At 33.1% G+C, this 20,483-nt stretch overlaps 1 protein-coding gene across 4 annotated transcripts in view; it reads right to left on the bottom strand.

Annotated features, from left to right (window-relative positions):
* The window catches only part of ICE2 (interactor of little elongation complex ELL subunit 2), a 63,028-nt gene that overhangs the window by 21,458 nt on the left and 21,087 nt on the right, over nt 1-20,483 (bottom strand). For all 4 annotated transcript variants that reach the window (XM_041744811.1, XM_041744810.1, XM_041744812.1 and 1 more), the window contains 7 exons: nt 18,359-18,496; nt 17,671-17,787; nt 17,347-17,506; nt 16,308-16,489; nt 7,588-8,578; nt 6,704-6,879; nt 1,934-2,063 (listed from right to left, as the gene is read on the bottom strand). In XM_041744811.1, coding sequence (XP_041600745.1) covers nt 1,934-2,063; nt 6,704-6,879; nt 7,588-8,578; nt 16,308-16,489; nt 17,347-17,506; nt 17,671-17,787; nt 18,359-18,496 — 1,894 coding nt within the window. The remainder of the gene's footprint in view (nt 1-1,933; nt 2,064-6,703; nt 6,880-7,587; nt 8,579-16,307; nt 16,490-17,346; nt 17,507-17,670; nt 17,788-18,358; nt 18,497-20,483) is intronic.

Genomic DNA, 20,483 nt, shown 5'->3' with positions numbered 1-20,483 from the left:
AAATTAAAGATATATATAAAGGATTTTATAAAGTCCACAAATTGGAAGATATGTTATTGTGAAGCTATCGATTTACTCTACAGTGAGTCAATGTACTTGCTAACAAAAATCCCAATTTTGTTGTTGTTGATAGAAACTGACAAGCTGATTCCAAAATGTACATACAAATGGCCAAGAATAGCCAAGAATCTGGAAGAAAAATAAGTTGACAAGATTCACTTTACAGAGTAGAACATTTTATAAAGTAATTTACAATGTTAATTGTCCAGCTAGAGTACCTAGAAAAATTAAGTAATTACTCTAGTTAGAGTAATTAAAACAGGTACTGCCTGAAGGATACATAGTCTAGAATTAGACTCACAGATATGATTTATAATACAAGTAGCATTGAAGAGTAGCAGAGAAAGGGTGGTCTTTTCAATAAATAGTGTTAAAAATGGAAAACAAAATCTTGATATTCCATGTAAAGTTAAATACCACATAAACCGTGTATCAAAAAGTTAAGGGGTAGAGGGGTACCCAGATGTCTCAGTCAGTTAAGTGTCTGTCCTGGGATCAAGCCCCATGTCAGGCTCCCTGCTGAGCAGGGAGACTGCATTTTCCTCTCCCTCTGCCCCTCCCCCCTGCGTGTGTGTGTGTGTGTGTGTGTGTGTGTGTTCTCTCAAATAAAATACTTTTTTAAAAAATAGAAGTTAAATGGATAAATTGTAGTATATTCTTACAAAGGAATATCAAAACAATAAGAAGTAAACAACTGCTACACAAAGCATGGATAAATTTCAAAAACTATGTTAATTGAAAGGAAGCATAAACAAAAGATTACTATTTTATGATTCCATTTGTATCAAGTGGCAAAACAAAACTATCAGAATAATGATTGCCATTGGAAAAGAGGAAAAAGGCAATGACTGGCAAGGTCACTTGTGGGTCTTCTGGGGCACTGGTAAATTTTCAGCTTCTTGATCTGGATAGTAGTTACAGAGGTGCTGGCTTTGTTATAATTCCCTGAGCTGTATATTTATATTCTTTTCATTTCTAAAAATGTACTTAAAAGTTAAAAATGGAAAGGGTGAGTGACTGGCACAGATGGACATCTGACTCTTGGTTTCAGCTCAGGTTGTGATCTCAGGGTGGTGAGATCTAGCCACGTTGGGCTCAGTGCAGAATCTGCTTAACACTCCTTCTCCCTCTACTCTTCTCTAACCCTTCCCATTCTAAAATAAATATACCTTAAAAAAAAAAAAGTTAAAAATGGAAGAGAAAAAAATATCAAATCAATGGTGTACTTTACAACTATTCTATTATCTCAGAAAGAGTACCATGTGGACACTTAAAAATTATGTATAGGGATCCCTGGGTGGCGCAGTGGTTTGGCGCCTGCCTTTGGCCCAGGGCGCGATCCTGGAGACCCGGGATCGAGTCCCACGTCGGGCTCCTGGTGCATGGAGCCTGTGTCTCTGCCTCTCTCTCTCTCTCTCTCTCTCTCTCTCTGTGACTATCATAAAAAAAAAAAAAAAATTATGTATAAATATAGAAAAGTTATTGCTCCTTTTGTTTTAGTCCACTTTTAATTTTTAGCTAAGAAATTCTTTCTTGGGGTGCCTGGAGTGGCTCAATCAATAGTTTAAAAGAAGCTTGTTAGAAAACACTTCTATAGTTTTAGCTTATTACACTGTAAAATAAAATATTTCAAAAATAAAACAATTATGTTGACATTCAAACACAACTAAACATTGAATAAGAGGGAAATGGAACATCTGATCTTACTAGTCTCACCCCACCCCACTGCAGTAGGAATGGTGTTGTAGTAGAAAGGAATGTTAACACAATAAGAGAGCTGCAGAAAGTACAGAATGGAAGTCTTTATAATTGATTAAAAGTATATATTTACAATGGCATTAAAAAGGAGAACAAAGCCTGGTGTATAACTTACCAACATAAAATGAGCAGTTGGAATGCAATAAACTTTCAGTCCACAGGCGGCAAAGTTCACTTTCAGTTAGAGCTTCAACACCATAACAAGCTTGATATTCCACTTTTGGTAGTACATAAACTGGAAATTGCTGAAATGCAAGGTTATACTTTTTCAAAGCTCCATTAATTTATGCTTAATAGCAAATACATTTGCCTATATAGTTTTGCCACTTTCAAAATGCTTTCAGGTAATCTTATTTCATACTTTCAAATACAGCAGAATTCAGACAGAAAGATGAAAAGAACCCTTGTTAGATGTGGGCAACACACAGAGGTAGATAGATAAATAAGAGATCCTGAACCAACAGCTCTCCCTCATCTCCACCTAAGATCCCTGTACCTCCCTATCTACACATTTTATCAGGGAATGCAACTGACAGTAGCAACCTTGGAACAGAGCCTATGATACATAATTGCCCAAAGGTTCAAATCTGGATACCAGAAAGACTGTTATACTAGTAATTCTCAGAGGTTCAAATCTGGATACCAGAAAGACTGTTACACTAGTAATTCTCAGAGGATAAAAAAGGTAAGAATTTTTGGCCCCTTTAATGCATGAGACAAATGATCTCAGGGTCAAATACACTGGGCAGCTTGTTTTCATTCTAAGAATGAAGTGTATAAGCATTAAAACCTACATTAACACCTGTGAGTGTCTTTATCTTGATTAATACAAAAGCTTGTTTCAAACACTAAGTACCTGGTAAATTATCCACTTAGAGTTTAATGGTCAGGACACTAAATAGATTAAGTAAAGTAACTGTGGCCATTACTAGTATAAAGTAGAATATGCAAGGAAATACATGCTTGTGAAATAATGTCATGTTATGTTCACTGTGCTCACGTTAGTTCATTTCTGTCAAAGAATATTCTACTCTTAATAGTAGTCTCTTCATTTCCAGCTGAAGGAGAAATAGAAGATTTAACAAATATATTCAAAGTGATATAACTAGTTAGTACTTTTGAAATTATACTAAGCTGCCACTATTCATATACTTGAAAATATTTCACAAATGTTTCAGAATTCCTGATTTTCACAAAGTGGCAAATTTAGTGAGCTTGGAACAATGATGGTGGTTAAGAATAATTCAAATCCAGTAAAATTTTTGTTAACAGTAGGGTTGGTTCAAATGATTACCTGTGAATGTTGTAAAACCTTAAAGTAGTGTTTCTTTTATTTTAATGTGTATATGAATAACCTGGTGAATAACTTTGTTAAAATGTAGAGTCTGAGATGAAGAACAATGTTTTGCTTTCTTAAAAATTGAAGTATAATTAACACACAGTTTAATATTAGTTTTGAGTATACATTATAATAATTTGACAATTCTTTTTTTTTTAAAGATTTTATTTATTGAGACACACACAGAAAGAGAAAGAGATAGAAAGAAAGAGAGAGAGAGAGAGGGAGAGAGAGAGAGAGAAAGGCAGAGACACAGGCAGAGGGAGAAGCAGGCTCCTCGCTGGGAGTCGGGTGTGGGACTCGATCCTGGGTCTCCAGGATCATGCCCCGGGCTGTAGGCGGCGCTAAACCGCTGCGCCACCGGGGCTGCCCTAATTTAACAATTCTATATAGTAGGTTTTGTGTATTTGGTAAGTAAGCTGTTGTTCCAGGGGCCAAACCTCAAGTATAAGGACTCTATGGTGTCGTCTCAATTAAAAAAATTAAATTGTGATTAAGATAATTTTACTGGTAAAAGCTTTTTATTATATAATAATTCTTCAGCAATTGGTAATCTGCATTTAACTACCATAAGCTAAAGAAATGGAGGTCAAAAAAAAAAAAAAAAAAAAAGAAATGGAGGTCAAGAGGGTTAAGAAATTTGCTCAGAGACAGAGCCAGTTTATAGCAGAGTTGAATAATTGATATAGAAGATATACCCTTTTTGGATCATGAGTTGATTTTTCCATGATAATACTGCCTTATATCTATAAAACTAAGTCCTGAATCTGGTTTTAATTTCTGTATGTATTCTACTGCCACCTCCAGGAAGCCAAGGGAAAAGAAAAGTCTGAATATTTTATGGTAGTATTCTAAAATTAGAGTGAAATTTTAATTCCAATCAAAGTTTCAAACTATAAAAATTAAATTTACTATTCCTTTCTTCTTTGAATAGTAACTCTTATTTTCCCCAGCTGAAAGCTTTTCTTGGTTCTGTCTTCCAATTTTTCACATAGACCTTTTAAATTTTTCCATACATTCCTAAATAGATATTTCATAGCTAGTATCAGGGGTTGAAGAGACTTCTAAGTGTTTTTTTTTTTTTTTTTTTTTTTACTTCTAAGTGTTTTAAAGCTTTATCTAAACAAGTCAGTTTTTAAGTACTTAATAAGAATGCTTTCTTACCTAGAGTTTAAATAGTGCTACTTCAAAACTTCTCAAACTAGTGCTTAAATTATCCTAAAGTTCCCTTCCATCCTCCTCTTTCTTCACCCCTCAATTCTTCTCATTTACTTAATACCTGTTTATTGTGTTTCTAGGATATAAAACATTTGGGAGAAACAGGTAAATAGGACCTGATTCCAAGGGAAATTCATTCTACAAGGGATTTAAATCATGTGTACTAAATGATTACAAGTAATAAAAAGGTACAGTATGATAAACATTCACTGAAAAATTTAAAATTTTACTCTGGGTTTGACATCATCAAAAACATAAGGCTTCTATTTAGATATTCTTTGGGGTTCAACTGGTTTGATATATTTTGATGAAGAGTGAATTCACATCTATAAGGTTTTGTCCCAACACTTACAAATTGCCTTTAATCAACAGAATGACAATGTCCTTAACAGGCTGTCTGTTTCAAGAATTAACTCAGTATCCCATATATCCCTAAGCTGTTCTTAAGAAATACTGGCCCATCAATAGTTCCTAACTGCTGTGAGCTGGCACATCAATACAAAGTGGTATGGGTTCAAAGGGTAAAAAGTAAAAGAAATCAGGTTAGCTTCCAAATAAATAAGAGAGGTATCAAGTAAAAATTAAAGAAATAAAACACTGAAAATATAATACACAGCACTGATACTACATATATTCAAGATGTTCATGCTACAGCCATTAAACTGATCATAATTAAATATAAATAAGATAGGAAAATCAGTAAATAAAGTAAAATCTCTCTCTTTTTTTTAAAATTATTTCGTTTTTTTTTTTTTTTTTTTTTTTTATTTATGATAGTCACAGAGAGAGAGAGAGAGAGAGAGAGAGAGAGAGAGGCAGAGACACAGGTAGAGGGAGAAGCAGGCTCCATGCACCGGGAGCCCGATGTGGGATTCGATCCCGGGTCTCCAGGATCGCGCCCTGGGCCAAAGGCAGGCGCCAAACCGCTGCGCCACCCAGGGATCCCTAAAATCTCTTAATTCAGAAAATATTAGCATGTATTTAGGAGCAGACTAATACAAAATCTTTAGTATTTTGTCATTCCTTGACTTTCTCTTCTAAAAAATACTACCTCATACATTTAATTCAAAATTATTTGGTTTTTAAAATTTAAAGTCTGAACCAATGATAAAAAACCAAATTATGAGAATTAAGAATTTTAAAATGTATTCACAATCTCCCTTCTATTTGACAAAGGTAACAGTATCATCAAGCAAAAGATCCTCCAAGTCTATTGGATTCTAGGGGACAAAGATCCTAGATCCTGATGGTTTAGCTTTAGAGTTTTTTCGTGACAGATTCTGCTATTAGCAGTTTAGAAAGGTTGGACCATCTGCTCTCCCTCCTTTCCTTCCTTTATTTTCCAAATTATTCCTTAATGTGACAAAGCAGTAATCAGTGACTTGATCCACAAGGGTCAAGGCTAGAACATCACTATTTTTGATCACTTGACTCCTAGCCCCAAACATAATGACTTCTAAAGTGGTCATTGAGGATACTTATCAGTGGTAGGTTAGAGAGAAGATGAGACAGCAAAATTAAAACAAGTAACTTTTTAAATAAAAAACATAAATATACACACACAATGACAAATATACTCAACAGAAAAAATTCTCTTAAGTAAAAATGAAAGACATCATTATAATCAGCTATAATATAGAGGGTCTTCTTTATTTAGCAAATTCAGTGGTCCCACACACACAAAAATCAAACTAATCTGAATGTGAACTTCAAACATCAAGTATGGAAAACTGTTTAAAGAACCAATTACTCAAACTGTAGCAAGAACTTTTTAACTGAAAAAAAAATTTTTTTATATCAACCCCCTCCCCCCCAAAAGACCAACAGGGGAAAAAGAATATGCCTGGTCTTCTAACAATTCTGCAAAGACTTCAAAGATGTCTGTAAGTCCCCCTTTCAAAATGTGGGACTTCTAAAATGAGTAAAGAAGATCCCCAAAGTAAGAGAAAAAGGGGCTAAAATATCACAAGGAATTCCAAATTAACAGAAAGCAGGAATATATGTACCTGGCTAGGTCAAATCTGTGATGGTGCAATTTTTCATTAAGTTTATAAATTCTATGTTAGAATGTTACTGGCATCCAAGAATTTTATATTTAACACTTTCCACTTTCCCTTATTAAAAGTGTTTTCAGTATTTTACTAAAAAAAAAAACAAAAAACAAAAAAAACCACACACACACACAAAACCAACAAAACACCCCAGCTCATTCTGGAATAATTCCAATAGTGATCAACAGTTTAAAATTAAACTTCGTAATAATGGCATGTGAAATATTTGATTATCCACTTATATTACCACATCCTAACTCCCCAAGTAACAACTTACTCTTCTGATTTTCTTCCGTTTTTTAGAACGTGGTCTGGTCTCTATCCTCTGGACACTGCATCGCACAAGTAACAACAGGTCTTGCAGGCTAAATAACTTGTAAACAAAATTTCCTTCCTGGGGAGCTACATATTCTGATGTATCTTCAACATAGTCCTGAAGTTCATATGGCAATCCTTTAAAAATAATTATATTTCTCATTTTTATTTTAAAATACATTAGCTCTTTACACATAATTCAAGATAAAACAATTCAATTATCTATTTTTGAGTTTTTATTAACTATTTTTAACTTTCCATTTCCTCAGTTGAACACTTAAACTATTACCATTTCTGTTTACTTTTACTGGAAATGTAGTCAAGAGCTTAGGACAAAGCTTTAACTACCACTTTCATTAACCCTAGCCAAGTTTAAATTAGTGAGACAACATATGAAGAAGAAAAGAAATTTTAAAAAAGTGATGTTTTGTCTAAACCAGGCAGAGCTGAGCTACAGCATTATATTATCTCAGAAAGTGAAAGGTATAAAACTATAGTCCAACATCATGAATTAGTAAATTTTGGATTCATAAATGTTTATGGTTATTTTTGATCATCTCCCCTTCATCAGTTCAGTGAGCAACATTACCTGCAGTTACAGTAGCCACTGTACATGTTGGATAAACACAAGTTTAAAAATTACAAAAATCCATACAACTTTGTGTACATATTTAAAGAGAAGATTTTGGAAGCTGACACACTAGATTGAAAAATGAAGTATCAATGACCATGTAATATTATAAGGCAGGTCTAACAAAGAGAAAGTGAGGGACTGAGGGAGAAAAAACTAAGGATAAGGAAGAGGCAAACAGTTAATATATAAGGTCTTTGTAAATATTTACTTACGTCCTTTTGGCTTCTGAAATGCAGAAGGCCATACAGATTTTGGCCAACTAGAGGCATCTGAAGGAGCAGATTGCTCAGAAGCAGGAGGTTGTTTAGAATTTTCCAAATTCATTAAGGGCACTTCAGGTATTTTTCTGGAAATTGGTTTCAGGAGTTCATCCTGCATTTTTAAAATTTCTCCAACTGGATCAAATTTTTTATATACTCGTTTAATAGGTTTTTTTAAAACACATGACTCTTCAAGACTACAAGTAGCATTAGTCTGGTTTCCTACAGAGGCCTGTGCTGAGGAAGAATTGGGGCTAGCTGGTTTAGAACTTAAATTAGAATTCTTATCAGTTGTCTTTCCATTACTATTATTTTGACATTCTGTATCAATGATTAAACAGTCTTCATCTGTATCACTATTGCAAAGAATTACATCTTCACTTCTTACTGGTTCTGAGGTAATAGTCTTTTCCTTTGAATTGTCTGTGTTCTCTAGAACATTCAGTTTTTCAGGGGCATATACCTTATCAGTAGTCAAATCATTTTTATGAGAAGTTTCAATTTCTGTAGAACTTTCTAACTGTAAAGAATCAGACATTTTCAAGTTATTATCCTGCGCCAAAAAGTTGTCAGAATTTGATGGCTTTTCACCACATGGTACAAATCCCTGATCATCTTTATTTCTGCACTCTTCAGGGCCACCGTCCATACCAGTCACCAGCTGTTTCTCCTTTTGCAACTGTTCCATCAGAATCTGAGATAAACTTCTAGAATGAGCAGAAATGTCTGGTGCAGTTGGTACCACAGATGTGGTTGCTGTGCTGGGAGCTGTGGGAGTATCTGTTGTTTTGGGTACTGTGGAAATACTTGCTGGACTTGGTGACTTTGATGGTTTGGTGGTGTTTACTCCAAAAGTTTCAAGTTCTGTGACATCACCATCAAAATCCAGGTCCAAATTTTCAAGGGACTCAATCTTTCGGCACTCATTAACTTCATAAGACATCTTAAGAAAATATATTGGTAAACTATTAGCAGGTATTCCAGGACACCCCTCACCTATCTCTTAATGTCACTACCCTTCACATAGATAGTTCGTGCTCTTTGAAAGCAGAAAGAAATGTCTAATGGCTTTGAAAGTTTCTTGCTTAAGATAAACTACTAGCAACTAATTTATTCAATCTTATCTTCCCACTGAATTTTTTTTTTTTTAGAATTCAAGAGTTTAATGGATCACTGATTTCTTTTTTTTTCAAAATTTTAAAAATTTAAATTCAATTAATTAACAGAGTATATTATTGGTTTCAGAGGTAGAGCTCAGTGATTCATCAGTTGTATAAACACCCAGTGTTTATTACATCACATGCCCTCCTTAATGCCTGTCATCTGGTAGTGCCAGCCCCACACCCCCTCCCCTCCAGCCTTCCCATTGAAATGTTGATGAAACACAGACAAATTTGCCAAACTGTAACAGCACAGGAAATACGGAATACTTGTGAACCTCCATATCCCGCAAGGAATTTCCACAAAGAAATCTCCATCAAAAACCAGAACCATAAAGAACAAATGTGGGCCAAATAGGAAGGCAGTATATTTTCACTGATACCGACTCCATAATCTCTTGTAGATACACCTGTACTTAGTTGACCAGGAGGAAGGCCTCTTTGCCACTGTGAGGAAGCTGCTTTCTAATGCAGCTGGGGAAGGGTCACCAGCCTCTGATGTATCCCTGACATCAATAGTGATTTTTTACACCTACTCAGAGAAAACAACTCCTAGTAATATGGACCGGAAATGATTTTATTGTATTCTGGGACATGAAGCCATTGAGGTTGTAGTTTTCCAGGCAGTGTTTTAGTAATGGAAGAACTATAGACAGTTTTAATTTATTCAAGAATAAATTGTCCTTTTCCCAAGCAGCAACAGACTCTTCCTCAATCTAGCAAAGGACTTTAGATAAATACCATAAAAGTCTGGTTACATCTGCTATACACATCCACTAGCCATACAATTTAGGATTTGAAGGAGGAATATTCTACCAGCAATCACATAGAGAGAAAGAACAACCTATGTAAATTATTCAACCTCTCTGAACCTCAATTTCTTCATCTTTAAATAATGACAATAGAGTCATCTTCTTGGATTTGTTCTAAAGATTAAATGAGAACTTGTATATAGAAAGTTTCTTAGCATACTCTCTGGCACATAGTAAGAAATTTCTCAATAAACAGTATCTCTTATAAAATAGATCACCGGATTTAGTAAAAATAAAAGTAAACCATATGCTGTTTACATGAGGCATTCTTATACAGAAAGGTTAAAAACAAAACAATGGGACATAACATCAAGAAATGGAGAGATGAGAGAGCAATATTAAGTGTTAGACAAAGCAGAATTCAATATAGAAAACATCTGATACAAAAAGGGATCCTATATTGAAAAAAGATGAAATCCATGATTAGAGAATGAATTGTGACATGCCAAATAACTTCAAAATATTTAGTCAAAATATGTAGTCAAAATTGAAAAACAAAAGGAAAATTTGACAGAAACACAATTGTACTTGGTCAACAATATACTACCTCTAAGTAAAAATAGGGACATAAAAGCACTATACTATTAAATGAAACCAATATATATGAATGACTGAAAACATACATACAGACTGCAAAGATATACCTTTTCCCTCCCAAGAATCCAAGGGGCATTTCCAAAGATGGACTATAAATTAACATACAAAGAAAACATCAATATAGTACAAAGCAAAATCTGCTAAGATCTTATTCCCTATTTAGAAGGAAATAAAATTAGAAATCATTAAGAAAAAAATGTAAACAAACAACCATAATCCCAAACATTTGGACATTAAAATATACTCCAAATTGTTGGATAAAAAAGAAATAAAGTAACTGCAGAATAGTTAAAAAGCAACAAAAAATAGAATATTAGACATTAAAAATCAGAAGTATCATTCACAGCCTTTTCAAGAAATAAGAAAATACTAACATAATCATAATAATAAAATTAAGAAATTTAATAACTATAAAACCAAAAATTAATTGAAAAACAACGGTCTAACAGAACTTAGATAAAATTTTAAATATCATTTATCAAAAAAAAAAAAAATAAAATAAATATCATTTATCTGTAAATGTTTCAGTATGCAGCGGTAAAAGGATTCTTCTCTACATGTCATTAACTATATCAATAAAAATTAATAATTCCTTAATGTCATAAAATATGTAATAAGTGTTAAAATTTCTCAGTCTGATGTTTTTTTTTACAATTGTTTATTGGAATCAGGATCCAATCAAGATCCCCACACTGTATTTGGTTGACATCTCTTTCAATTTTTAATTTGTCAAATGTTTCTCCTCCAAACTCTGGCAACTCCCACATACCAGATATTTGCAGGAAAAAAACAAGTTATCTTGCAAAAATTTCCAATTCTGGATTTTAACTTCCGCATCCCTCTGATGTCATTTAACACATTCTTTTATTCCCTAAGTTTCCTATTAAAATAATGTAGTAGCTTGATTAGATTCAGGTAGTTTGTTGTTGTTTTTTAACCTGGCTATGGTGGTACTGTGTACTTCCTACTTCAACCAGGAGGCTACAATTTTCTGGTTGTCTTTCTTCTTGTGATATTATAATTACTCTGTTGGTTCATTGAGTGTTCTCAAGTTAATCTATCCATTATGAAATTCCTCATTGATCTAATGATTTTAGTAGCCAGCACTGAAGATTATTGCTTAGGTTTACTATTTCATTAGGAGCTGCAAAATGGTGACAGTCATATTCTATCACTACCCTATAATATACTTTGCACTGGACAGGCAAGATAATTGTCTGGTATTTTTTCTTTTTATTGGTTTTTAGAATGACTTTATGTCCTAGCACCCTCCAAAAGTGACCAGTACTTTTTTTTTTTTTTTTGAAGTATCATTATGGGTTCAGGGGTTTTAACATATTTCATATGTTTTAATCCATTGTGGTCATTCTTTGTCATGTCAAACTGACACATCTCTGGTCAACAGGAAATCCTTCAACTGTCTCTGGCATCTTTTTGATACTATTCCAGTATTATTATAGGGCTTTTACTTAACTTCTTGATTGGCATTTATATCTCTTCTATCTCCGAAATTCTTCGTTCCTCATATACACATAATTACTTGTTTGTTTTATCATACTATCTAATGTGCTCAAAATACAAAAGTAATATTATTAATGACAATATAGTTGCTAAATGCAGTTTAAGATTTTTTTTTGGCAGTTCTTTTTGTACTTAGGATATACATCTTTAGGGATGTATAGTCAAATTAGTAAGTTTCTAATCATTTAAAAAAATTCACTGAGTGGTTAAACCACTAGCTTAATATACAATGGATTGATTTGTTTCCTTTCAGCTTAGGTTGGCTTTTATACCATTTCAAAAAAATTTTTTATAGACGTGGAAAAAATTTGTCTCCAGGATCGCGCCCTGGGCCAAAGGCAGGCACCAAACCGCTGCGCCACCCAGGGATCCCACATCCCTGCTTTCTTGACTTTGTTTTATCCTTCCCCCACATTAAATTAACAATTTTATGTTAATTTAATTAACAAATTTTTAAATTAATTTTAGGTTTATTTTTTATTATGTAGGGTTTTTATTCTTTTTAATATAAGCATAGATAAGCAAATAAGTATATATATTTGTACTTCACCTTTCATAAATAAAAAGTAGCATATTACACAAGATATTTTCTTCCTTGCCTTTTTCATTTAACAGTATATCTTAGGTATCACTCTACAACGACCTGTCTATGGCTTCCTCATTCCTTTTAATAGCTGCATTCTATGGTACTAAGGATGTACAGTTTATTTAATCAATGCCCTATTAAGGGACATGTGGTTTGTTTCCAGTCTTTGGCTACTATAAATAGTGCTGCAATGAATACTCTGCACATACGTTTTGCTCTTTTCCTAGTATACTTTTTTGTTTTTTGTTTTTTTATAAGATTTTAAGTAATCTCTACACCCAAAGCAGGGTTCAAATTTACAATCCCAAAATCAAGAGTCACATGCTCTACTGTTAGAGCCAGTCAGGCGCCCCTCCCTAGTGTACCTCTGAGCTATATATCTCGAATTGAGATTTCTAGGGCAAAGGATGAACCCATTTCATATTTTATGGGTACATCTTTCTTCATTTGACTATGGAAATGTTACAGCAATTATCTTTTTTCCTCTAATATTTTTGTATGAGCTTCTATCATCATTACCCTTCAATTTCTCATCTTTAAATTAGATGGGTTCTGCTCCTATGGAGGACAATCCCGTGTAAGGGTATGGCATGATAGCTTTCTGAACTTCATGGCTCTAAGCTTATGCTCCACTGTTACCAAAAAGTATGTATTTACATATGTATGTAGGTAGGTGTGTTTGTATGCATATAAGTTTGTCTGAGTGTATAAAATCTTAAGTACATTCTGAAATCTGCTTTCTCTATTCCCCTCTTCCTCAGTTATACGAAAACTTCTCTTTTCTTTACCTTTAATGTCCTTGTTCTGCTCAATATGAATTCTACTACTAGTCTGAGTGAAGGCTTTGTTTTGGAAGGGACTTTGGCTAGTTTCTAGAGTTTTAAAGGCCCAGGTTATTTTAGAACTCTCTTAATTTCCTGAGTGCCCCTGGACTCATCTACAAATTATAGCCTATCCACATTATTTTCACTTGTTTTTCTTCATTCCTTCTTGCATCTGTGTATCATGCTCCTTCTGTCTGGAATTATTTTCCTTGTGCCTAAAGAACAAACAACAGAGGCAGTTTTCTGGTAGTAAACCCAGTTTTTATATAAAAATATATTTAATTTTTTATTTAAGAATATTTTCACTGGTTAAAGACTTTTAGTGTAGGGGTTATTTTTAGTACAGTATATTGTTCCAGTGTCTTCTGGCTTCCACTGCTATTGTTGACACATTCCTTGCCAGTCTAACTCTCATTCTTACAGTCCTATAATGGTAATGTGCATTTTGTTTTTCTGGTGGCTTTTTTCTTTTTTAAGATTTATTTATGTATTTGAGAGACAGAAAGAGGGAGAGAGAGCATGTAGGGAGTGGGGGAGACAGAGTCTCAAGCTGACTCCATGCTGAGCGAGGAGCCAAATGCTGGGCTTAATCTTATGACTAAGATCACTATCTGAGCTGAAATTATGAATTGGATACTTAACTGACTATGCCACCTAGGTGCCGGTTTCTGGTGGCTTTTAAGAGTTTGTTTTTTGTTTCCACCTATTGGTCTGATTATCTCTTTTACACTATCCTTCTGGATAACATGTTAGATATTATCACTATATCCTCTATATCTCTTACCTTGTTCTAACTATTTTGCCTGTATTTCATTATGGATGGTCTTTTCAGACTCATTCCAGTTTATCAATTCTCTTTTCAGCTTTATCTAAGGTGCTATTAACCCCATTTATAAAATCCTTAACTTATTATATTTTTCACTTAAAAATTTTTTCTTTAGTTCTTTTTCAAATCTACTATCGCTTTTAAAATTTCTAGTTCCAAAAAAAAAAAATAAATAAATAAAATAAAATTTCTAGTTCCTCATTGAAATTTTCAGTATGGCTTTAATTTCCTTGAAAGCTGTATAATAAAACAGAGATGGTTAATAGTTTCTGATAGATAATTGCAGGATCTATTTTCGTGAGTCTATTTCTTTGGTCATTGTTTCTGATGGTTCTTGCTCACAGTATCTAGTTTCCTCGTGGGTTTGGTTATCCTTATGCTTTCTAGATGTTTTATTTAAAAAGTTAATTGTAGAAATAATTTAAGACTCAAAATGACATTGTATTCCTCTAAGAATTATTTTTATTCACTCTTACTGGGTGTCTAGAGACACTAGCAAGCCAAAAGCATCTCAATCCAAGTTCAAGTCCTGAAAACTCACACTACAAATTCTGAGAAAGTGGACTTATCTCTAGTTCACCCTTACTCCTGGGGTGCAGCCCTGTAGGGTTCAAGCACTTAGTAAACTCTGACTTCTGTCCCTCTAGTCCTGTGATGCTGCCAAAAACAGAGTTCATTTTTTGCTGCCCCTTCAGAAATGGCAAATATCATTCAGGGCAAACATGACTCTGAATGAAAGACTTACCTTTCTGGATTCTGGTCTCCTCTAGTATCTCAGCCCTATAATTTCCTCACTACCTTGTTAGCTCTTTGATGACTCTAAGAAAGAAATTTTTATATTTTGTCCCACTTTTTAGTTGTAATCAAGTAATGGTAAAGATCCAAATTACTTGGTTTGCCATTACAGAAAGAAATTACTCTGTCACTTTTTATCCCTTTCAACCTACTTCATGTTTCTTCATAGTGCTTGTTATTTCCTGACATTCACCTCATACCAAGTATAAGATAGATTTAAAAATGTAAAAAAAGGGGATCCCTGGGTGGCGCAGCGGTTTGGCACCTGCCTTTGGCCCAGGGCGCGATCCTGGAGACCCGGGATCAAATCCCACATCGGGCTCCCGGTACATGGAGCCTGCTTCTCCCTCTGCCTATGTCTCTGCCTCTCTCTCTCTCTCTCTGTGACTATCATAAATAAATAAAAATTAAAAAAAAAAAAAGTAAAAAAAGAAAACTTAAGGAACAATTGAAAGTACTTTATGACATTATACCATATATATATATATTAAAGGCAAATGGTAGAGAAAAACATAAACGAATATGAAAGACAAAAGGCCAATATTCTTTAAATAGTATGAGCTCTTCGGTATAAATAAAATAAAAAAAAATGTGTTTCTATTTTATTTTCTAATTTTGTTTGCTCCTTCACTTTATTCAAGTCTCTGTTCATATCTCCTGTTGGAAAAGCCTTCTTGATCATCAATCTAAAACAATCCAATTCCCACCAATTTACCAATAACCTACTCTATTTTTCTGCATAGCACTTACCACTACCTGCTTGTTTGCTATGGTTTAATTATCTGCATCCTCTATCACTAATGTAAGCTGTGAGAGAAAAAAGAGACTATTTTTATTCACTGCTGTATCCTCAATGCAAAGGATTTGTAAAACGAACGGATAAAGTTTTGCCCAAAACAGAATGTCTTAACTTTAAGAATCATGGAAAAATATTTTTTAAATACACAAAATAATAGAAATAGTATTTATGGAATGCCAAGCATTGTCCTAAATGCTTTACTTGTATTAACTCATTTAATCCCAAATAATCCTGAATTAGGTACTATCTTAAAACCCATTTTACAGATGAGCAAACCAGAGACAGAAATTACAAAGCTTGCCTAAGGTCATGCAGCTACTGAGTATACTAAAAAGAATTAACAATCTGGCCAAATACTTTTCTGCACCAATCAAACTCATCTATTCCTTTTCATACTTAAAAACTCTTGAATATGAATGAGGCCAATTAAATAAAACCACTATCATGATTACCACCACCACTAAGTTTTTTCATATATACTAAAGACTGTACTCAGCATTTTACATATAATAACTAACTTATCCTTGTGAAGTAGGTATTATCATTTTTCTTTTACAAAAGGAGAAAACTGAGGCTGAAAGAGGTTAATTTCGTTGCTTAAAGTCTAGCTTGACCGGGGGTTCAATTTTAACTTTAAATCTAAAGCCTTTATTTTTAACTACTAGATTTAAAGCCTTGCAATAAAACTTTATGCTTCAAAAAGATAAAGTGCATTCCCTTAAAAAAAAAAAAAAAAAGCAAGCATTACATACATCCATTTCAGACATATAATCTTCTGGTTTGTCCATAAATACTGCAGAGACTGGAACAGATGTGTTTTTGGACATCATGAATTTTAATGGAACTTCATGGAAGATTTGATTTCTCTCTCTCATTGTCATTTTCTTTTGGGGAAGTGGTGAATTAATATAAATTACTTTAACCGGTTTTGAACCTTAAAACAGAAAAATAAAGAGAGTGATTAGTTTCCAGAAGTTATATTTTAAAACAAACAGGATATAGGACAGAAAGATTACCAAACAAAGAAATATAGCACAGGAAAGTGCAGCACATGTCTCATGTATTTTCCACCCTTGAACTTGTGATCTTTAAAGTGCGTTACAGATAAAAGGGGGGAGATTTTGGCAAGAAAAATATGTTCTCTAAGAAATTTTTAAAAGAGAGCTTCTGCTTTTTTATTTCTTATACTTTTATTGTCATTATTATTCAGTTCTTATAGGACTTTCAAAAAGTGATGAAATTTTACCACAGAGAATAGATTACATATAACTCTATAGTTTTGTTTCATTAGACACAGTCCTATATCTACTAAAATCATTACATATAATATTATTTTAGAAGATATTAACTTCTCAGTCCAAAGAAAACCTATCCAGTGCTTACAAGTATAGACCTATTTTAATTCTGAGTTCCAGTACCAGACAAGTCTTGGAAACTCACCCATTTGAGACTAATAAGGTATTGCATTCCTTTCATTTCAATGAAAGACGGAGAATTTCTTTCATGTATTTCTTTCATGTATTTTTTGGCTACCCTATAACATAACTATTTCTCTCTCACCCCCCAACATGAGTACAGGTTCCATAGATCTAATAACTCATGCATGAGTATCAATTCTATAGTAGCACTATACATTTAAAGTTCTACAAAATGTAAATGTAAAATACACATCCACCTTAAATCAAAACTTAAGATTTTATTTGACAAATGACCACCTATGTTTAGACAGCTGAAATAGAACTGTTCCAACTCCTCTTTTGAGAGCATTACTTTATATGGCAAATCACAAACCTGCAACAGGTATTACTTGAATACACACAGGAATTTCCCACTGTTCCTTGTAGTTTGGTCCATGATTATTTAATAATGTAAATAATGATTGACTAGTTAGAGCTATCTGAGGGTGATATCTTGAAACAAGCTTCTCTGCATTTGGATCTTTACTAATATCCTGAAAAACAACATATAACTTGTTACTTCATTATATTTATTGGAAATTTCTTTGATGAAATGCCAAAAAGAAGGGAGAAATTCAAGAAAGGGACCTTGTAACAGTAAGATTATATGTACTTTATGATGTAGAAGATTACTTGGGAAAAGCACTTTCCTACTTACATAATGCATAGCTGCAGCTGTTTTTTCTGGTGTCTCAGTGGTAGCTATGTCATCTTTTGAGAGCTGTAACTTCACAGGCATTGAGGGAAATACTGTTTTCACATATTTTACACTGCCCTAAGTAAGAAAAAATGGAATGTCTTATTGCAAGTATCATATGTATTTTTTCCCCTAAGAAAAGTATCTTTTCATCATATGAGACTCTTAACTTAAAATTCTCCACTCTACTTTAGTCTTCTTAAAGCCAAGATTTCTATGATCTTGTTAGACGACCTACATATTTTTTTCAAAAACATCCAAAACAAGGGTGCCATGGAATTTTCCTTATCACTTTACATTCTAACCTCTCATTTAATGAGGTACAAATATAACAGAAACTTTAAAATATCCTCTCTATACATACTTATTTCCTATGATTGTGAGTAAAATCATTTAAAAGAAAAAGGTCCCCTGCTTGTATTCTGAAACATTAAGAAAGATGAGAATGAAGAAAAGAAAATCAAGAAACAAAGTTGACAGTGACATTAAAAAAAAAATCAAGTATTGAAATCCACAAAATAAAAGATACATTTGCATATTTTAGAAGTTGTATCTCATTGTTCAAAACTTAAAACATAAATATCATCTATGTGAAATATAGGTGATGTTTCAGACAAAAGAAAGTTATATCTTCGTTGGTAAACCTTACCAATGCAAGAAGAGTTTTTTCTAACTTTAATCCCATCTCTATTCTGAAGGGGAAGAATCCCATTAAGCTAGTGACTTCATGGAGAGTATAGAACTCTGGATACTTTTTCACTTGTTCAGTGCAAGCTCTTAAAATTTGCTGGGAAATAAAAATTAAGAGAAATTCATTTTTATCACACTTCTCTAAATACAAGAAAAATAATTTAGCTACATATGACTATATAATTATTCACTGAAAAGTATTAGCCTTATTTCATTAATCAAACTTCTAATAATCCAAGCATAATGTATATTCCTTATGTGAGTTACTCTCTCATTTTCATAATTCCTTTTAACCTAATTTCTTAAAAAATTGATATGTAAGAATACTAAAATTAGCAATTGTATTAAAATTTAAAATTAAATAGAAAAGATGCATCATATTTTCTTAAATATAAGAAACTGTCAAGGAAATAAAGCCACATGAAAATTTCAACATACTTTCCTGCAACAAAAGTAGTTACATGACTAATTAGAAATAAGTAAGTTTAATACATTAAAAAGATTCCCAAGCACAATGGATTAACAAAGTAGTTGTATTACAAATCATTCTAATCTATAACCTAAAAAAAAATATCAATTTTAAAACTAATTAAATGATGGAGTATTTAGTATTTTCTTCTCTCTAAACTTTTCAAAAATACTATAACTCATCAGGAAATATAATCAAGAAGGAAATAAAATTCACAGCTTTACTCAAGTAGAATATATGACACTTGTGATAACATGTAAATAACTCAAAAATGCACAGTGGTTTTGGGTGGAGTCAGGTTATAAAAAACACATGTACTTCATCTTCTAAGAAATGCATTTTTTCCTCTTCTGTCAATGAATCTAATACGAACCTTTTAGAATATACTTTATATCACAAAAGTAATTAGCAATAAGCATATCTTTGTAATCGTTATATCCTGTTTCCTTCAGAAATTTATAAAATTTGTTATTACAAATTAATAATTTTACTCCAGTCTCTTTTCATCTAACTTCATATCTCCTTCTCCCTTTCCTTAATCCTCACTTCCTGCTAACTTTTACATTTTTCCCCCTCCAACCATGCTTTTCACTGCTGACACTGGTATTTTATTCAGGATATTACTTGCAACTGAGGCAGATAGGCGTTAACATGGGAAGGTTTTGTTTGTTTTTAAAAATCCTCGTCAGTTGCAAAGTCAGATCTGCATAGTATCTTTGCTCCTCATTTACACTAGTTAACTTCCACCTCTAACATTCCCATCCTGTGGCAGTCATTAAAAGAATTTGAACATATGTGCAAAAGAAAGCAATATATAAGAACTATATGATACAGAGACTATTCTAGTTAGATATTTGCTCACACATCTTGGTAACAACTGTCAGATATTACAGTGCTTGTAACAGAGTTTCATTTAATTTAGTAATTAGGGAAAGAGAAAGTCACAGGAAAATCTAACACAGGTTTACTCCTATATTCAGGTACGTCACTATATATTATTAAAGGTATTTCACAACTGGTAGGTATTAAGCAACTAAAGGATCATTATTTGATATACTTAAAGGTTTCTAACTAACAATTTGTCTTTTTTTATTTTTTTAATTTTAATTTTTTAAAGATTTTATTTATTCATTCATGACAGACACACTGAAAGGGAGAGAGAGAGAGGCAGAGACACAGGCAGAGGGAGAAGCAGGATCCACGCAGTGAGCCCAACGCGGGACTCGATCCCAGGTCTCCAGGATCTGGCCCTGGAGTGAAGGCGGCGCTAAACCACTGAGCCACGCAGGCTGCCCATAATTTGTCTTTGAAAAAGAGCTACAAAGATTTAGCTTTACAAAAATTTTTACAAAAATTTAGATTTACAAAGAGATTTAGGTTGTTTCCCATCACCCAACCACCAAATGTTATTTAACATTCAAGATATCCTGAGAACTACACCACAAGCACATGCATGTGCATAATATTGATCTATCATAACAAAGAAAGGTGAAAATGACTCTGCTCAAAAAAAAAAAAAAAAAAAAAAAGAAAATGACTCTGCTCCCTAAATTTTATTTTGAGCTAGAAAGGAAAAATATGGTATCACAGATGTGCAAAATTTAAAAATAATGGA

Source organism: Vulpes lagopus, chromosome 2 (genome assembly GCF_018345385.1).
Source record: "Vulpes lagopus strain Blue_001 chromosome 2, ASM1834538v1, whole genome shotgun sequence".
NCBI classification, from domain to species: domain Eukaryota; kingdom Metazoa; phylum Chordata; class Mammalia; order Carnivora; family Canidae; genus Vulpes; species Vulpes lagopus.
This window is presented reverse-complemented; position numbering and strand designations above follow the sequence as displayed.